A 20,484-nucleotide genomic window follows, 5' to 3' on the forward strand; every position below is an offset into this window, starting at 1 on the left:
TCCAAGCAGAAATCTTTGCGATTCTGTGTGGCGTACAATCCGTACTTCAACAGGGATTTTGCGGTAAAAGAATCTATTTTTGCTCTGACAGTCAGGCTGCCCTGAAAGCACTTAGTTCGGCAGATTCGAGATCGAAATTAGTAATCGCATGTCGAACTCAAATCGAAGAACTTAGCATTTCAAATGCTATCTACCTTCTATGGGTACCCGGTCATTCCGGTATTACTGGAAATGAATGGGCGGACGAATTGGCTAGAGCTGGCGCTGCGACTGATTTCGTTGGTCCAGAACCAGTTCTACCACTGTCAATAAGTTGGATAAAGCACAAGATTCGCTCTTGGGCTGCATTCGAACATGCCAACCATTGGCGTAGCTTGCAAACTTGCGTTCAAACAAAGGCTTTTCTGCCGGATGTGAGTCCGAAAATGTCAAAAAATTTGTTGCATTTTTCCAAGCACAACTGCAGTATTCTGGTCAGGGCACTGACTGGACATTGCAAACTCAATTATCACATGGCTACTATTCAGCGCGCTGAGTATTATTCATGTGATCTTTGTGAATCCGATTACGGAACATCATATCATTTGATATGCAATTGCCCTGTATTAATGCAATTGCGCATCCGGATTTTTGATTCTCCATACATAGATGAACCTATGTACAGAGAGCTGAAATTTAAGGATATGCTTTTGTTTCTAACCCAGTGTGGTAAAGAGCTATAGTTTTTTAGCCGTATTTGAATGACGTTCTGTTATCTCAATATCCCCTCGGGGGTGTTGATATATCCGCTCACTGTTTGAGTAGAGGTTCTAAATCCCTCCGGGGGTTGGAAGTTTTATTCCTGCTGTTGTAGCACCTGCAGGTCGTTCAGCATCACTCCGGGGGTGCAGAATGCTCTGTTTTAATTGTTCTGTGTCGTTGTTTTCCTTACCCCTAACCTTACCACTTCCCCAATCCTTCCCATCAGGAGAATGATGAAAAGACGATTCTTGGCAAGGCACAAATCTCTGATCAACATGGGGAACGTGCCATTTGAGCCAGACGCTACTGATTCCTGATTCCTGTCCGTTGACGTTCGCCATTGCCAGTATGTCATAATCAGGATGTTACTGGCGTCGATCCTGATGTGCCGGTTGGGGAGGAGGGGTCGTAAAGTTAATATTAAAATCTTCTTAAAAGAAAACTATTTTTAAAATAAGAAATCATAAGAATTTTCAAAAATGAAAAAAAAAAAAGAAAATTGTGTCCTTTAAACTACCACAATGTACCTGCTCAAAAAAATGATTTAAATTTAAAAAAAAAACTGGACATATCACAATCACAAATGATACGTCAAGATCGATAGACAAGGATTCATGGAATGTCTCAGGAGGAACCTCTACCACAGGAAAACAGGTTAATATTTCTTAGTTCCCACCGCTAGCATACACTTACCGCAAATTTTCAGTGGTGCCTCAAGTTCGAGCAGAATAGGTTGCTGAAGAAAAATTTCGCGTGACTTCAAACACAGGCCTCGAATTTCCTCCTCCGACATGGGCACTGCTTTTCCTGGGCGACATCCTCTGACTGAAAACGAACGAGAAACAATAAAGAAAAATTCGTTAGAAAGGCAGTTTAGGGTGAGCAACAGTTACTGCTGTCGCTGATAGATGCTGCTTTTATGTTAGCAACATGGAAAATGGTTGAAATGTGGTTAAATAAAGTAGAACCCAAAAAATAAAACGAGCATAGCAAAGGTGGTAAGTTACCTTGTGCGCAGCGCACATGGATTCGATCCCCGATCCCGCATATACAAACATTTATACACGTGAAGAGCATAAAACCTATCACTTAGCAAATCATGGAGTGCGTTTTGACTTCGTTTCGTTAGTATCTGGTATCGACTTGGAACAGTATTATTATGCACTTGCACATGTTTCTTCTTAGTGAAGAAAAACTTGGATAAAAACTATTTTCCTTCCTAAGACAAATATTTAAAACAACATTTGCACGTGAAGGGCACAAAACCTATAGCTAAATTACGTATGAAATTTGCGTTTCGACTACGTCTCATCAGAATCAGACACTAACTTAGCGACAGGACTAAGCTAGCATCGGAGTGATGGAAGTTTTGAAAACGAAAACACTGTTTGTGTTTCTGAGCAAACCCCTAGTCCTACGAGATGTCTTGCAAGTAAAGAATTACTGATTAAGTTGATGTAAATTAATGACATCGGAACATTGCCAATGCAATATGCACTATGCTATCGCGGGACATCACGTTGGACTAGGGGTTCACTGAGAGACACAAATAGTGTTTTCATTTTTGGAGCTAGCAACAATCCGGTGCTAGCTTAGTCCTGTCACTAAGTCAGTGTCGAATTTTGATGAAACGAAATCGGAACGCGAATTCGACGAACGAAATTGACATTATAGTAAGCGCAGCTTTATATCCAGTGAAAATTTCGTCGAATTTATAAATCAACAAATAAATTGAGTTAGTTTTCGCAATGCTTATCGACAGAAAGATCTATCTGCCATCACGAGTCCAACTTATCCTGAAAAACTTACAACCAACTAACTTTGCCCTAAACTTAATTTAATTTAAAGCACAAAAACGCGTTCGTCCTCTTTCGAATCAGCAGCCCTTCCGGGAAACAATGTAAATCGCTATTGAAACAAAACAAACCTAATAAAAATCAACGCACGCGATGCTAGCAAACTCACACTCAAGCAGCTAGGTATGACATGTGCGGCGACAGCCGATGTATATCCACCTCGTCAAGGTAAACGCCAAACCGAGAAATAATCAAGTCACGAACACTGCCGTCTCTGCCGCGGTGGTCCTTCTTTTCCCCCCGGCAGCAGAGCTTTCGCACCCAATAAAAGTCAACACATCAACGTCACTCGGGAAAACGGAGCCCAACTCAGCCCGGCAGTCAAGTCGTAATCAGATGAGTGTGATGTGAATATGAATGATGAGCGCGGTTATGTTGTGCGGGAGCATTAGAGTAATTGTGAAATGGATAATTTGTTCTGCTTTTGAAATATTGTAAATGTTGACTTTGAAGTTCATACCAGTAATATGCTTTACAATCAACTCAATATCTTGTGGGGACATCGAAATTGCTCTTAGGTTCCAATTGTAGCACTATCTACCTTTCAACGCCTACAAAAAGTAATTCAAGCTCATGGTACTTCATATCACTGTGGAACTGAATATTCTGCTTTGACAGACATCGAAACCGTTCGGAGTTCATGGGCACTATTGAATTGATGCAAACAGATATAAAAGGTTGCATTCGATGATAATAGGAAAGCATCACATCTCAGACATGCTTAGTGCATATCGTGGTTTAATCCAAGGTTTTTAAAATGAAACAAGATAATTGGGAGGATAACAAAACATTTGAACGTACAGAATATCTTTGCGTTACGTTTCTCTTAACTCCACCCGCATCTGACCGTCGAAGTTGCACGGCGTTGTTTGAGGTGGAACAGAGCCTTGGCCAAGGGGGAGATATTAAGGAATTGGACTGGATGAATACTGTACAGATCAACCAAGAATTTTTCGAATTTCATGTTGTTTAAAATTGTTTTCGTAAACGAGAAATTAAAACATCTCAAACATTTGGTCGGTGTTAAGTCAGACCGGACTAAGTCGCAAAACATCAAAAAATGAGATAATGATAACACTGGATAAAGAATTTCGTCAGCTACATTCGACTTTTGCCAGAATTCAAATATGTAACAATAAACAAGAATTATGACAAAAATTAATTTCCAATCATAATGTAAAGGATACTGCGATTCAAACTTTAAAATCGTTTTTCTCGAAATCAATATTTTGTCACTTAGTCCGGTCTGACTTAACGCCGACCATTTCAAATAGCACGTTTTGCCTTTCTCATCTATAAAGGTTATGCTATCACTCAGAATTTCGACTTTTTAACCGGGACCCAGATGCACAGTTAGAACAAAAGGTGGACTAAAGTCCAAACTCTGTCGTATCGGTTCAAATAGGACGGTTTTATGTAATTTTGGAACGCTGAATTCGTTTTTGATATTAAAACATTTTAAAAATAAGCATTTACTATTCATTAGGGTGTCTCATAAATATTTTTTTTCTAAATCGTTCTTAAAATTTGTGTATATTAATTTTCGTGTGCCTCATCGTTTTTGATATTAACATTTGTAAAAAGAATTTCATTATACATTAGGGTGGCTCAAAAATAATTATTTTGTTGCGAAGGCTCAAAATATTTTTTAAAGAAATTTTTGTGCTCTGAATTCCTATTTTGGTTTTAAAAATAAAAATTAGCTTTACTACTTATTAGAGTGTCTCAAAAGTAAGTATTTTGTCTCTTATATTGATTTTTTTTTTAATAGTAATTTTGGAATTTATTTTCCATATTGAAACGAATTGATTAACTTCTCATTACGGGGCTTCAGAAATGACTATTTTGTTTTTACGGATCAAATAACACGTGTTCGACTAATTTTGGAACGTTTAATTCATTAGTGGGTTGCTTGATATGAAAACTACATTTTCTATCTTTTTTAAACGATTTTTTTAGATTACTTATTTCATATCATAAACAAAAAATCCAAAATCCCTTTTTCGCGTATGTGGTTCATTTAAAATGGTCATATTTTATATGAATAATATCGCAGCTATATCAGTGCTATGAAAATTCGGATCAAAATAGTCTCACCAATTGACCAGAACTCAACTGTGTTCACTCAATTTGGCAGCTATTGCGTAACTTAGCAAGAAATAGTTCGAGAAACATTTTATGATATATTTCAAATGGTTGAAAATATTTACTGACTTTTAAACATTCTTAATACCTTTACCATCGAAAAAACCATACCTTCTACTCGGCTCCCTACTCTTGAACGCTAGTAAAACCCTTGGAGATTATGCTATCAACGCTATTTGAAAGTTGTGCATTATTCTAGCCATAAAGTGATTATTAAAATTTAATATCAGTAATAACCATGCGTCTCCATTCACAGAGTTTTTAAATTTTGACTGCTTATCGCAAGTTTTCGCAAAACTAGCTTAGACTCATTTTAAAGAGAAAATTAAAGGCTTTCGAATGAGTATAGTGTGATCGCGGGCATTCACGGGCGTCGTTTTTGTTATCGCATTAGAAGTTCGCATTCAATAAAAATTCATGACAAACAGTTATCTAAACACTAACTAAACCAACTAGTGACTTATTTTTGGCGATTTTACGATGTAATTTAATCACATGGATAATTTTGGTGAAGAAATGCAATGCATAAAATCCACCGTTTCTTTAAAAAAACGAAAATAACCGTATGTAGGTCCTAAGATCAAATAATGTAAAAAATACATGAGTTATGCCCTTCAAAAAGCTGTTAAAAATTCAAATCACCCAAAATCTCGCGAAAATGTCTCTGATGACTCAGCTGATAGGAAAAAAATACTAGTGAGAATAGCGCACAAGTTTCATATATGGACTTAAGTCCGGGCTCGTCCCACTGTGGGATGGCCGAGTTGCTTGTACTAATCGGTTCAGTTCGTCGAGATCGCAAAATGTCTGTATGTGTATATGTGTGTATGTATGTGCCAAATAAAATCGCTTATTTTCTCAAGGATGGTTTCAGGGTTGATTTCAACAATATTATATTCAAAGTTTGAAAGTTGTAGAATCGCCATAGGTCGTTATTGAATTTCATTTGGATTGGGTTTCTGGTTCCGGAGTTATGGGTTGAAGAGTGCGGTCACTCAGCAAATTTCCATATAAACTGATAACACCATGATGACCAAATGATGCAATATATATAAAAATGTATGCGAAATGAATTAGATTTGCGGGTCTACATCACTAATGATCAATCAAAGTAACTTTGACCACATTGACCGCCCTGACAGTTCTTAATTCCTCCGGGGAACTTGCCAAACTTCTAAGTTAATGTCCCATCTACTTCTCAGCGAATTCTAGACCGATTTTTCCAAACTTGATTTCAAATGAAACAAATGATACTCCCATTAACTGCTATCGAATTTTATTCAGATCTGATTTTTGATTCCAGAGTTGTAGGTTGGTTAGTACGGTTACACAGGAATTTCCCATACAAACCGTTACAATCGTTCAAAAATTTACTGAAATGGACATCAAATTACTTCGATTCGCAGATCTCACTGATGACCAATTAAAGATTCTTTGAAGTTATTGTCCACAATTCCCGAAGTTTCGGGCATACCTATTCCGGAATTAAAGTCACATCGGTAATTCGGTATGACTAAACCGATTTTCACAAATCAAGTATCAAATGGAAGGTACCTAATGCGGTTGGTTGCACCTCCCATCAAACCCTCCTTCCCTTCCGAAGCCCCATTGGTCTCATTGACCACCACAAATAGTTCCGGCAGTCCCGGAAATTAAAAAATAAACTCACATCTGTTTCTCGAAAATAGCAAAGCCGACGGGTAAAAAAACGCGTTAATTGGAAAAACCGCGTAAAAAACCCTCATCAAAAGACTTAGAATATTTTTGGAAGTTGTTTTTTGTGCGTAAGTCGCCATCTTGGATTTAAAAATGGCGTCAAAAATCAATTTCTGGCACCTACTCATCAAGACCATTCCCAAAATACTCATAGTGTTAAGGTGCGGGCATAAGGAGTCTTCCAGACCCGTCTCTACCATCATTGCGAAAATCTCTACCATCTTTGCGAAAAAGTCTTTTGCATTCAAAAGGATACAACAGGAATATTTTACGCAAAAACCGCGTTAAGGCACCATCCATAAATGACGTAGCATTATATGGGGAAGGGGGAGTTTTGTATTTTGTGATGATGTGTGACGACAGGGGGTAGGGGGTCATGTCATGCTACGTAGCTTTTTTAAATGGGAATAGGGGTTAACCCGATGTCACGACAACCTTACCCGTTTCATTTAATTACTGGCTTTTTTTTAAATTTTTCACGGGGACAAGCGGGGGGAAGGTTTACCATCAAACTACATATTTACCAGGGGGGTATTTAGAGGTTTGTGACGAAATGCTACGATGGGGGAGGGAGGTGTTAAAAATCACTCAAAAAATGCTACGTCACTGATGGATGATCCCTAATTGTGAAATCCGCGCAAAAAAACTGTCAAAATTCTTTAAATTTATTTGCATTTAAAAGGACTCAGAAAAAAAGTATAAGTCCTTTGCATTCAAATTTTTTCGAAATCCGCGCGAAAGAAACTTCTAAGTCTTTTGCTGTGGGTTTTTACACGGATTTTCGAATTACCACGGTTTTACGCGGATTTTCCAATTAACGCGGTTTTTACGCGGATTTTCCAATTAACGCGTTTTTTACACGGTACGTATACCCTGCGTAAAAAAAACCTGAGTGTATATAAAAAATAAAACAAGCCGACCGAACGCTTAGCATGTGGAAACTTATTTGTATGCATGTATGTGAAACACACACGCTTTGATTAGTGCTTACATACACTTGTTGTAATTGTCCAAGAATAAAATATTTGCCTTGAAGAACAGCTCATGCAATAAAGAATGATAAATTATAGTATTATTTGTGCAATGAATATACTTCTACAATGATTTCCTCCCATATTATACACTTCGATGGTTGTATTGCATGTGCTGTGACGAAATGTCGAAATAAACAAGATGCCGTCGCCTAATACTTTATCTGTCCAAAATACTGCAAGTTTCATAAGTTCCAACATTTATGTTTGTTCATCATTGTGCATCATTCATCAATATTCGATTACAATTGGATCGTTAATACATGGATTGACATGTGTTTGAATCAAAACTGTTCACGTCATTGAGGTAAGCATCAGCCCTGCCTTTGCAATAACCCGGAAAAAATAGGAAAAAATCTCCGCGTATAAGGGTTGAATATCTTGCTAAGTTTTGTTGATTTTGTAATTTTGTTGAAGCTGTACGAAGGGAATGGTGTAGCATTGCATCGATTTTTCTAACAGGCGCTCAATAACACACTGCTTAGGCCAATTGCAGCGGGCCGTGATTCTAAATGTGATATTCATTGTACAGTTCAGATATGTGCGGGCGTAGTGACTTCGCGATCGCATGTATCATCACGAAGGGCCCGAGTATTTATACGTTAGCGTGTTCAATCGCGTGTGCGTTTGTATGCCGCGTGTGCTAACGTGTATGTAATTTCGCGTATATGAATTCTATTATATAACCGTGTGCTTCGCGTATATTTTTCAATGATCCCGCGCGGACCGTGAATTAGATGCTTAATTTTTAGTTTATTGTACAGATGCTAGAAAAGAGTCGGTTTCCCCATATCACTACAGTTCCCGGTCACGTCACCATGGAACGTGTTGTCTAGTGAATATTTTTTATTGGTCCACCTGAAAGCGTGAGTCTAGCCTGCTAGCACCGAGGGTAGAGACTTCCGGACGTGACCGATTCATGATTGCGCGAATGGTGGGTCAATGCTTGAGACCGTGTTTGTAAGTTTGTAGATACTACAACGTTCATTTAATTACCAGCGTGTTTAATGTTAGCAAAATTACGAGCGTAAGTATGTGTAGATGATTGCAATTGCATATTCGCATTTGTGACCAGATTTGAGTTATCGCGAACGCCACAAGCGTTTGTACGTATATGAGCGAATATGCAATTAATTGTGTTAGTGAGTGTATGAATCTAATTTAGGACATAGTAACAAAAGGAATCATAAGATACCGAATAAAAAAAACATCTAAAGAGATTTATTAATCTTGCTATGCTGACCGGGAATAGACGATTAACGTGATTTGGTAAATTAATTATACCTTATTTATTTATTTATTTAATTGCAGGTTTTAACCAACTTGGTCATTCGCCTAAATTAAACCTTAATTTATCCAATCCGACCTTCCCGAATGATTAGAACCGAATGCATAAATTGAACACCGAACGTATTAGCTGCTCTATCATATACGCCAGTTCTGCATCCATTCCCTAACCCAGCTGTCATAAATACTCAGACGAACACATACGCAGATAGACATACAACTAGCACATAATAATTATTACAAAACGACCACTAATAGGTTTATGTTTTTTTTCTTTTTGCCTTTCTCATATAGAAAGGTTATGCAATCACTCTGAAAAACGTCAACCTAATCCCGACCCGGAGGGCCGAGTGTCATATCCCATTCGACTCAGTTTGTCGAGATCGGAAAAAGTCAGTATGTGTGTATGTGTTTATGTAAGTGTGTGTGTCTGTTTGTGTATGTGTGTGTGTATGTGTGTGTGCATGTATGTGCGTATGCGTCAAATAATGTCACTCATTTTTCTCAGAGATGGCGGGACTGATTTGCCCAAACTTAGTCTCAAATGAAAGGTGCAACCTTCCCATCGGCTGCTATTGAATTTTGGATCGATCGGAATTCTGGTTCCGGAATTACGGGTTTCAGAGTGCGGCCACACAGAAATTTCTCATAAAAACTATAGGAAAAATTAAAAATAGAATTTTTATTTTTGATGCTAAATGTATTCAAGGTGCATAAAACGTCGAGATTTGATGCAAACACGAAAAAAATTTGACGAAGATTCACTTTTTTGGATTCTGCACATTTTTGCCTTTCTCATATAGAAAGGTTATGCAATCACTCTGAAAAACGTCAACCTAATCCCGGCCAAATTTTTTTTTTCGACTCGCATAAGGTTTCTGGATTTTAACAGGGGCGTAGTTGATGGTTTACGGAGAGGGGTTACACCCCCCTCTACTGTTCACTCCCCTCCTTTAAAAATCTCCTTAAATCACCCCTCAGACCACCACCTCATACCCCTCCCTTTCAACCCCATCATCTTTAAACCACCACTATATTACAAATCATACCAATTTAAGCTGGGGAGTCGTTCGTTCATGGGACTTTCGCCCTCCTCACATACCCATCCCCGCATGACAAAATGAGTTAGCAAGCAGATAACATTGATCTAACGCTGATTAGGCTAATGGAGTATGATATTTTTTTGTTTCAAGTGTTTCACCGTCGACACGTAGCTCATCAAGTTCGTGGCTGGCATGCCATTGTGTATAAGTGCAAAGTGTACTAAAAATGTAATGGACATTTCCACAATTATATTGAACATAAAAAGCCTCCGTGCCATAGTTTAGAGAGATGAGAAAGGCACAATTGCACCGCTAGGTGGATTAAAACAGGTTTTTTATAGCTTGTGCATGATGACGATGTCGACCGATAAATGGACGCACAATGACTCCCACTGTGAGCTCCGTCCCTTAACACCGCCATCAAACTGTGGAACAATGTTTGCAAACACGACCTACAGCAAAAGTCAATTCACGTTAGTATGGACAGGTGCAATTTAGTGCTGAAAAGTTCACTTTAGCACAGTGGTATTATCAAGTTTGCGGAACCGTGAGCGTAGGTGTGCGTGGATGATCGCGAAGGACGCAAGCGTTTGCATGTTCACAGCCGTTGGATCATTTGCATATTCATGCGTGTGTTTATGAATGATCGCGTAGATCGTGAATAGGATATTTAATTTTCAGTGAGCGGTTCAGATTCTAGAGGAAAGAGAGAAAGTACGTTCATACCACTATAGTTCCCGGTCATGTCTCCATGGAGCGCGTTGTGGATATCAGCGTTATTTATTATCGTTTCTAAGACCGAGGGTAGACGTAAGCGGTATATGATGGCGCGAACACGGGAGGTTCACGTATGAGACGGTGTTTGTAAATTTATAAGTGTTAGGCGGTTCACTTTATCGCCGGGCTGTCATCATGTTTGGAAGATCGCGAGCGTAGCTATGCGTGGTCGATCGCGAAGGGCTGCCAAAGATCAACTGGTGTATTGTCATCTTCGGGAGTCTTGGTATGGGACACTTCAACTTTAAAAGAGCCCCACACCAGGGCTCATCGTCAAACCCAGGGCACCTCTTAAGAGAAGTTTAAGGCCCTAAGCCCACTATGTACATTATTTAGACCGTGGCTAAATGGGTAATGAAGATCGCCAAGTTAAGTACTAAATTTGATCACAATGTAGCTTAACTAAAAAACAGTAGTCGTACTGAAAGTCTCTATGTGATATAATCACTGTAATACTGCTTTAGTGTAAAAGCCCGCGGACCACATCAAGATACCGTATCATCCCGAGGGAGAAAAGTATTCAGTTTATGGGTTCAAATACTATCAGAATGTTGCCAAAATCTAGATCTTGGTAAATTTAAGAAGCAAACCAATAAATATGACAATAAGAGCATTTGCTCTTCGTGCAGGTAGGACTGCCGCTAATTTTCGATCTTTCTTGTGAATTCAATTCTCAATCTTGATACACGATACAACAGTCATCATTCCACTCAGACAAAACCATACTTATTTCCCACGTACAGCAAATGCCCTGTGGAATAGTTCCCTACGCAAACAAAATTAGTTTGCTACGCCCAAAAAAACGTAAATTTTGTTTACTGATAAGGTAAACATGACATTTAAAATGGTTCCTTTCTTCAAAAGATTTTGTTGAAAAAAAAAGAAAAAAATAGTACCTGCAATTTAATATAATATAAATTTTTGTTTTTTGTAAAAAAATTGCAATTTTCTATCAGTATACTTTAACTAATTCTCGGATAGTTTTGCAGAACGAAATACGGTAATGGAACAAAAAAATTGAAAGAAGTTCATGCAAAAACTTCTTCGCCCTTTCGAATAATTTATTTGGTCTCAAAACGTTCTAATTGCCAAAGAAAAACATGGCGATTCATAAACTGAACAAAACGCAACTGCAAAGTTTTGTTCGAATCGGCGGTGGTCGGCCTCTTTCTTATGAAATTCTTCATGGAATACTTTGTTGAGTGCGATAATATTAGAGTCTAGGTTCCCGTGTACATTGAAGATAATACGGTCGAGGTACGACCACGCGATTTGCCTACCGATACACCCGATGCCACTATTTGAAAATTCATATCGCGATATCAAGATGTTCTCTTCGTTAGCACTTTCACGCCCAACTTTTTTTCTAGCTCATATAGGGTTCCAAAACTATTTTTTTCTTAAAACACGAAAAACTTGTTTTATTCAAGATAAATTTTTACTCATGTAAAACAGTCGAAATTCATAGGTTTGATCAGTTTTCAATAATATTTAAACGCAACGTCATATCACAATTTCATTTTTCATCGTTACCCCAAACCTCGGCAGCACTGCTCCATAGGGATCCAATCACAAAAATTACAGATATGGGTCATTCCATGCGAAGTGATCAAGGCACGTGTAATCGACCTCCACGGATTTGAACAAAATTTAGAGGAATTGTTCATCTAGGGCCAATATATAAAAACCCAAATTTTTGTGACAATTGAACCACCCCTCGGGTCATGGGAGCACCCCCCGTTTTGGCAAATTATCAAAACCCTTGATTTTCTTTTGATCATATCTCCGGTTCTATTTACTCTAGAATCAAACCACAGGATGGCTTTTGAAGAAAATTGTTCAAGGAGTCTATAAAAAATATTATTTTTTGCCGACAGTGTTGCCAAGTATGGAATTTTTTCAGTTAAATATTAAAAGTTAATTTTTCTCAAAATACGTATATTTTAATTTTGAAAATTTTAATGCCATCGCGTTCCTCAGACATTTTTACATAAAAAACACTTATCATCTCAATATAATATGAGCGCATCCTGAGATACACCGTTTTGAAGAGAAAAAACCGCAATTTCGCATATAAAATCGCAAGCGCACAACACTAAAAAACCAACTTGAGTATTCTGAGTTCAAACATAATTTTTCGTGAAGTAGACGAGAAATGATGAAAAACTACGTATTTGGTTTGCTTCTAGCAGATCAGGGTCGATTTTTATGACAGTTTGAAGATTTTCTCAATTTTGGCCAATAAAAATGGATTTTTATATGAGAAAATCGGAGTTTTTCCCTTCAAAACGGTATATCTCAGGATGCGCTCATATTATATTGGGATGATAAGTGTTTTTTATGTAAAAATGTCTGAGGAACGCGATGGCATTAAAATTTTCAAAATTAAAATATACGTATTTTGAGAAAAATTAACTTTTAATATTTAACTGAAAAAATTGCATAGTTGGCAACACTGTCGGCAAAAAATAATATTTTTTATAGTCTCCTTGAACAATTTTCTTTAAAAGCCATCTTGTGGTTTGATTCTAGATTAAATAGAACCGGAGATATGATCAAAAGAAAATCAAGGGTTGTGGCAATTTGCCAAAACGGGGGGTGCTCCCATGACCCGAGGGGTGGTTCAATTGACACAAAAATTTGGGTTTTTATATATTGGCCCTAGATGAACAATTCCTCCAAATTTTGTTCAAATCCGTGAAGGTCGATTTCAAGTTTGCATCTTTTTTTGATCACTTCGCGTGGAATGACCCATATAGATTTTTAAAAACGTTGTTTATAAAGAACATGGGTATTAGGGGATCGAAAAACAAATTTGTGTTCTCGTTCTTTCTTATTGTGATAAATTTCAAAGTAAGCTCAGATGCCAAATTTTACATCATTTGAGCAATTTTAGACACCCGTCCACTTCGCTTGTAGTTTTTGACATTAACACTATTGGAAAAATGAGGAGAAAATATTAAATGCTATGACTTTTGAAGTAGCATCCGGAAAATTACTCTTTATACCTTTTTACAAAAAAATAACCTTAGCATTTGGAGATATTTTCAGGTAAATTTAATAGTTAGAATTGAGATATTTTAGTTTCTTTAAAAATACGGTAAATTTGAGTTTTGAGGCATTTTGTCGCTAAAACACCTTATTTTCAATAACTTTACTGCTCTATGCTGCAAATCATAGGGGGACCCGGGGCTATTAAGATCGTGGGGGTAATTCGAACCACCTCGAATTCTCAGAAAATCATGAGACTTTCTGACTGTCGTACATATTTGTGGAACCGCTAGTTTAACACATAAATTTTGACAGCTGAATTTAATTATTTGGTTTGATTAGAAAGGAGATTCAATGTGTTTCATTTTTTTCATTTAGAATTATTTTTTTGTTTGGGTAAAAACACAGATATTTTCAAGACGCTCACCACTTTTGTGCGAAATGAGCGTACGGGGCTATCCGGACCCCCTATTCCATCAAACACCGTTCAGCGGATTGCGGCTACACAGACGATTGCATATGCCATAGCAAAGCAAATACGTGAGGCGCTAATCGACAGCTGTGACTAACCAGATTGTTTTTGTAACGAAATTTATTTATTTTTTTTTGCTTCTTAAGGAGTTTCTCTAATAAATATTTCATAGGTAAACATAATTGCCTTGTAAAAAAACTAAACAAAACGGTTCCAATTGCCTCGTAGGAAGGTCCGAATTACCCCTACATTACAAAATGAAGTTTTGCAAATCGTCGCCTAGCGCTGCCATGGAGTGGTGCAAATGACCGTTACAGCACCAAAATGTAGCTCAGGTTTAAAACAATTAGGACCTTTGACCGATAATTTTTTTTACATTTATCCACTTAAAAGGGCGATTTGCTTAAGAAGGTCTGAATAGCCCCGGGTTTCCCTACATATTTTGCAGTTTTTCTAATGTGAACAAATCTCAGGAATCAAACGGAACCTTTTTGACCTATTTTTAGAACACGAAAAATTGAGCTTCTAGAGCATTTTGACGTTCATATCAAATTTTGCCATTTTTTCGTGCATATCTCAATTTTCTACGATCAATTTTCATAAAACTTTTTTTATTGAACATGTGAGGTTCTCAGTAACAAAAAAGAAATATATTTCTTACTGGTAACATTATAAAACATTAGAATTTTTGATATTTCGTCTAGATTCCACATTTTTATCATTAAATTGCACATATGAACTCCATTTAACAATAAATTATTGTTTAATTTATTACTTATAGTGTAATATAAGCTTAGGGATCATATGAGCAAAGTTTCATTTCTAATAAAATATGGAAAGTTGGGGTATTACGGTATTTAATTAGAAAATGTGGATTCAACACTAAATGTCGAAAAATTTGATGTCTCTGAATTTTCCTGGTAACGAATCTATTTTTATTTTGTTCCTAAGAATTGCCCATATCCTATAAGTTCATTTTATTAAAGTTTATCGAAGAAAAGAATTTCTGCATGTGCTTCTAAACTACGTGTAAAAATTCAATGGACGCAATTTGAAAAAAAACTTTTACTATTTATTTATTGTAAATGCATAAAATTCACACGGGTCTGTTAAACTCACGCATTGAGCCCCGTCAAATAAACGAATTAAAAATTAATAAAATGTAAAATAAAAGTACCTCAAAGTTGACGTACAAAATCGTAACTATCTTCCGACCGTTATGGAACCGAACCTAATTGATAGGAAAAGATGGAAACAACCCTAACCAAATAACCACGCGAAAAAGTGAAAGTGAACAGTTGCATCGATCTCAACGACTATAGCGCTTCAACGGCCGGATAGACGCCAGCAGTGGAACCTGCTGCAGCAGTGCACACGGTGCTGTTATTATGCGATGCACTTGCAAGGGTGCTGTGCTTCTGCATAGACAAGATACATTGCACGGCAAAACCCCTCACATTGTACTTGACTAGTTGTGATTCCCACTTGGTGTGTCTCATTGTATGTTTTATTTTATTTTTTTTCCTGCAACCCTTGCGTAACACTTTTCATGTGTGCACTTGGAAGCTTCGGCATTCCATCCCTGACGTTGCTTGTTGACACTGGAAAGCGTATGCAAAGGGTCAAGTTGGTGGCTTTTCGGATTATGCAGAAGGTAACACGGGTGGAGTCCTTCGGGTACGTAATTTGCAAGTTCAGAGTGAAAATCGATCTTTCCAATTAAATCACTTGCTTCGGGAGAAAGGTCTAACTAACCTAGCGTGACCCCTTTAGGATACAACTGATAGAGGGATTGTGTAACATGGGCAAATTAACACCACAAAATTAATCAGTCCTAATGATTTGGGAAACTGCTACGCAGCCGGTCGGTTCTGGGTTGTTCTGTTTGTCGTCCTCTGGCGTAGGTTTGCCTATGAAATAGGGTGGAACACAAGGAAAGAGTTCATTAGTCCATGTCGCCCAAAACCACATCTTTTGCGTTATCATTTTATCGTTTCGGAAATGGAAATGTCAAAATCACTAACTTTTGTAACCATCTATCTTCCGTGAAATTTTTATTATTATTAATGGTTAGTTTCGACATTATCAAGATCCTCAGCCCTGAAGCATTCATCGAAAATCTAACCATTGGTCTGTGAAGATAGTCGCAGGAAAATGCTATTGCCGGTAGGCGTGGGTAACAAAGAAAGGCAGAGTCAACAAGGTGTCACCCGAAACATTATAATTGGGTCAATTATTTTTACTTCACTTTTATTTGCTTCGAAGCTTTTTCTCTCTCTCTTTCTCTGTATGCGTTCGGCTCGTTTTAATCTTCCTACCAGTACTCCTCCGACTGACTGATAGAGCCGGGTTCGAAAACAGACTCGAATTCACACACCCACCTGCCAGGGCGCAAGTGCCCCCCTCAATGCACAATGGAACGAATCCTGTAAAAGTTGGTCAAAAGCTGTTTTTAAAGTATTTTTTTGTAATTTTCCGAATTAGAAAAATATTTAGGTATTATGAAATAAGCAATTCAAGTCATGTGAATTATAACACACACTTCAACAGTTGTCATCAATTGGAATCGATACTATTTTTCACTTCTGTTCTAGGCAATGTTCACAGTGGTACTGATGAGACTAAATCCAATAGTTCTTCTTTATCGAGAGTTGTCCTACTGGAGCTGTAGAGCTAGGATCTCGGAAGGGCTCCCCGTAAGAATCAATCACTACAATTGCAGACGAGACGGGAAATGTCACCCACTAAAACACTGCTTAAGACCAATTGCGACGGGCTGTGGTTCTGAATGTGCTATTCATTGTACGGTTCAGATATGTGCAGGCGTAGGGACTTCACGATCGCGTGTGTCATCGCGAAGGGCTCGAGCGTTTCTACGTTAACGTGTTCGATCACGTGGGTGTTTGTGTGTCGTTGTGCTAGCGTAATGTAACTGTGTTCATTCGCATATTCGCGCGAACCGTGAATCAGATATCTAATGTTTAGTGCACGATTCAGATACTGGAAGAGAGTGAGATCTTCCATATCACTAGAGTTCGCTGTCATGTCACCATTACACCATTCAATTTAGCACTCAAATATACACCAAAAATAGCACCCTACTTGACTTTTTATTTCGCCTTGTTTTAATCCCGGAACGGTTATTCTAACAAGTGATTTTTTTTCGAACAGTGTAATTTTAAAGATTCGGAACATAATATTATACTTAATTAAATACAACGTCAGTGAAGACAATTTTTTCAATTCGTCCCACTGTGCATCTGGTCAGGTCGGTGAGCACTAAGCAAAAATATTTTTATATTGTAATATATGCTCCGCCACGTTCTTCCCTGCTAGCTTCCTAGACCGAGCAAAGATTTTGTTTGACTGACAGAAAAACGAAATTTGATACCAACTGCTGTCGTTATATGGTAGCGCGCCTGGTCTGGTTGGGAGAAACTTGAGGAGCTGTCGTCATCAAGGTGATTCGGATTCAGGCAATTGTGAAACGATGTGTGGTATGCTGCTATGTGATTAAAAAAGATCACATCATTTTCTCGGAACAAGCTAGATGGATTTATGCAAACATAGGAAGAAAGAAAAGACCCCGTAGCTTGCTATTGTATTTAATTAGGGATAGAGTCCCGTTTCCGAAGAAATGGATTGGATGAATGCAAATCACATAAAGGTAACTTTCGTAATACAAAGCACATACGTTTGACGGAATTTCATCCAAATCATGGGATTTTTTTGTAAATCGACTTTAAATTTTTAAAATCGATTTTTTCAGTGTAGGAGTCGATAAAGAATTTTTTCAATATTTTTATTCAATTTTTTAGCAAAATTTGTCATTTTTAGATTACAGCTATTTGAAAAAAAAAAATGGTAAAAAAGTTTAGCCCTTAGACATACTACTCAAGGGAGAGCAAGGAGTTGAAGGAAGAAAGTTTAGAAAAGCAAGCTTAGAGTTTACCGGTGACTTAACCCTTTGTGGGAGTTTACCGTGACTTAACTTTTTGTGGGTTCCGGCAGCATGAAGTAACAAGTTACATTACGCTCGTCCGGAAATGCCGCAGACTCAGGTGATTCGCATTTATAATGCTAAAAAGTCCTGATTCCTGCGGTAGCAGACAAAGAGTTAAGTCGCCAGTAAACCTTAAGCTTGCTCATATGACCCTTTCCACGCTTTTCTAAACTTTCTTCCTTCAACACCTTGCTCTCTCTGGGGTACTATGGTTCTTAATATTGAAAAATATACTTCATTTTCAAGTCCTTAGCTAATTGAATGTGGTTGCGAAAACTTATGCGTAGATGATCACGATTGCATGTCCGTCTTTGTGTATTATCGCGAAGAGCCCGAGCGTTTGCATGTTAGAACTGAAGGCATGGACGTAGCCCTAGTAACAATTGAGGTATTATGATAGTTTTGTAGGTACTCATAAAACTTCTATTGCATTTGTAGCGTGCTATAAAACTTCAATTGTGTGTGATAGTAGAAATCATCATCAAAAAATCAGAGGAAATCGTGCATAACAAAATCTGAGAAAAAGATTCTGTCTGACTCATTTGATTGGATCTTCTGTGACTTGGTCAAATACCACTAATTTTTAATTCGAGAATCCATACGTTGCTTCAATGAAATGTTTTTAAGAAATTTTATGATGAATTTTTCAAACGTAAATATAAAATATGATGCCGTTCAGGAATGAAATATTTCCATTTCACAAAAGACTAAACAAATGAATAATATTCTGAAATTTGAAGCCTAACACATAGGAAAATTTTCTGAAAACCCATTTTATTAAAAACCTGAAAAACATGGTAAGTCCACTGGACATGGTAGGAAGGTGGGTCGGGGTTAGGGCATAGCAAAAAAATTTTTTTTTGGATTCTCAAAGGCCCCCCCTCTCATATTGTGACAAGTGTCAAAGTAAGCTCAGATGCCAAAATTCACATCATTTGGACAATACTAGACCCCCGCCCACTTCGCTTGAAATTTTTAAAATTGATGCTATGGGAAAAAATAGAGGAAAAATATATTAAATGCTATAACTTTTGAAATAGCACTCAGAAACTTACAATTCATACCTTTTTTAAAGGGAATAACCTTATTATTTGAATGGAGATATTTTTGTATCTCGAAAAATACGGGAAAGTGGGGTACTCGGCCAATTTATCCCCAAAATCCACTATTTTCAATAATTTTTCTGCTCCGTGATGCAACTCATACATTTTTTTTATTTCGATTATAGAGGTTTTAACCTTAAGGTCATTCGCCTCTTCGGGTTTGAAAAATCTTTTATGAAAAATTTCTAACCCTATGTGCGGGGTCGGGACTCGAACCCAGGTGCGCTGCGTACAAGGCAATCGATTTACCAATACGCTACGCCTACCCCCCAACTCATACATATTTTGAAGTTTTTCTAATGTGAGAAAATCTCAGAAATCGAACGGTACATTTTTGACCTTTGTCCGAATACGGGAAGTTGGGGTTATAGGGCCTTTTGTCATTCATATTAAATTTTATCATTTTCTATTGCATATATCTCTATTATTCTTCACTCAATTTTAATGAACTGTACCTTGTTGAACGTGGGATAATCATAGGAACAAAATAAAAATAGATTCGTCACCTGTAAAATTCATGAACATCAAATTTTCTGACATTAGGTCTCGATTTCACATTTTTATCATTATATCGCTCATATCAACTCCATTTAACCATAAATTATTATTTAATTTGCTACTTTTAGTGTGAAATATTCTTAGAAATCACATGAAAATTGTTTCATTCCTGGGAAAATAGGGGAAGTTGAGGTATTAGGGCAAAACATGAAAAAAATGGGATTTGTAGAGTTAAAGTCAATTTTTTTATTTTTTTGAATTTTACCGGTAGCAAATCTATTTTTGATTTTTTCCTAAGAATTTTTTACGCTCAACAAGGTATATTTTATAAAAATTGATAGAAGAATGCAAGAGATATATGAACGAAAAAATTATCAAATTTAATATGAATGACAAAAGGCTCTATAACCCCAACTTCTCGTATTCGGACAAAGGTCACAAAGGCTCCGTTCGATTCCTGAGATTTTTTCAAATCAGAAAAACTGCAAAATATGTATGAATTGCATCACGGAGCAAAAAAAATATTAAAAATAGGGGATTTTGGGGACAAAATGACCCAGTACCCCACTTTCCAGGATTTTTCGATAACAGAAATATCTCCATTCAAATACTGAGGTTATATCCTTTAAAAAGAGGTATGAATTGTAATTTTCTGAGTGTTACTCCAAAAGTTATAGCATTTAATATATTTTTTCTCCATTTTTTCCCGTAGTATCAATTTCAAAAATTTCAAGCGAGGTGGGCGGGAGTCTAGAATTGTCCAAATGATGTGAAATTTTGCATCTGAGCTTACTTTGACATTTGTCACAATATGAGAGGGG

The 20,484-nt window shown here is 37.2% G+C and overlaps 1 protein-coding gene across 9 annotated transcripts in view; it reads right to left on the reverse strand.

The window, feature by feature from the left end:
* The window catches only part of LOC131685291 (serine/threonine-protein phosphatase PP1-beta catalytic subunit), a 283,243-nt gene that overhangs the window by 35,110 nt on the left and 227,649 nt on the right, over positions 1–20,484 (reverse strand). For all 9 annotated transcript variants that reach the window (XM_058968909.1, XM_058968907.1, XM_058968906.1 and 6 more), the window contains one exon: positions 1,435–1,566. In XM_058968909.1, the coding sequence (XP_058824892.1) occupies positions 1,435–1,566 (132 nt within the window). The remainder of the gene's footprint in view (positions 1–1,434; positions 1,567–20,484) is intronic.

Source organism: Topomyia yanbarensis, chromosome 2 (assembly GCF_030247195.1).
Source record: "Topomyia yanbarensis strain Yona2022 chromosome 2, ASM3024719v1, whole genome shotgun sequence".
In the NCBI taxonomy this organism is placed as follows: Eukaryota; Metazoa; Arthropoda; class Insecta; order Diptera; family Culicidae; genus Topomyia; species Topomyia yanbarensis.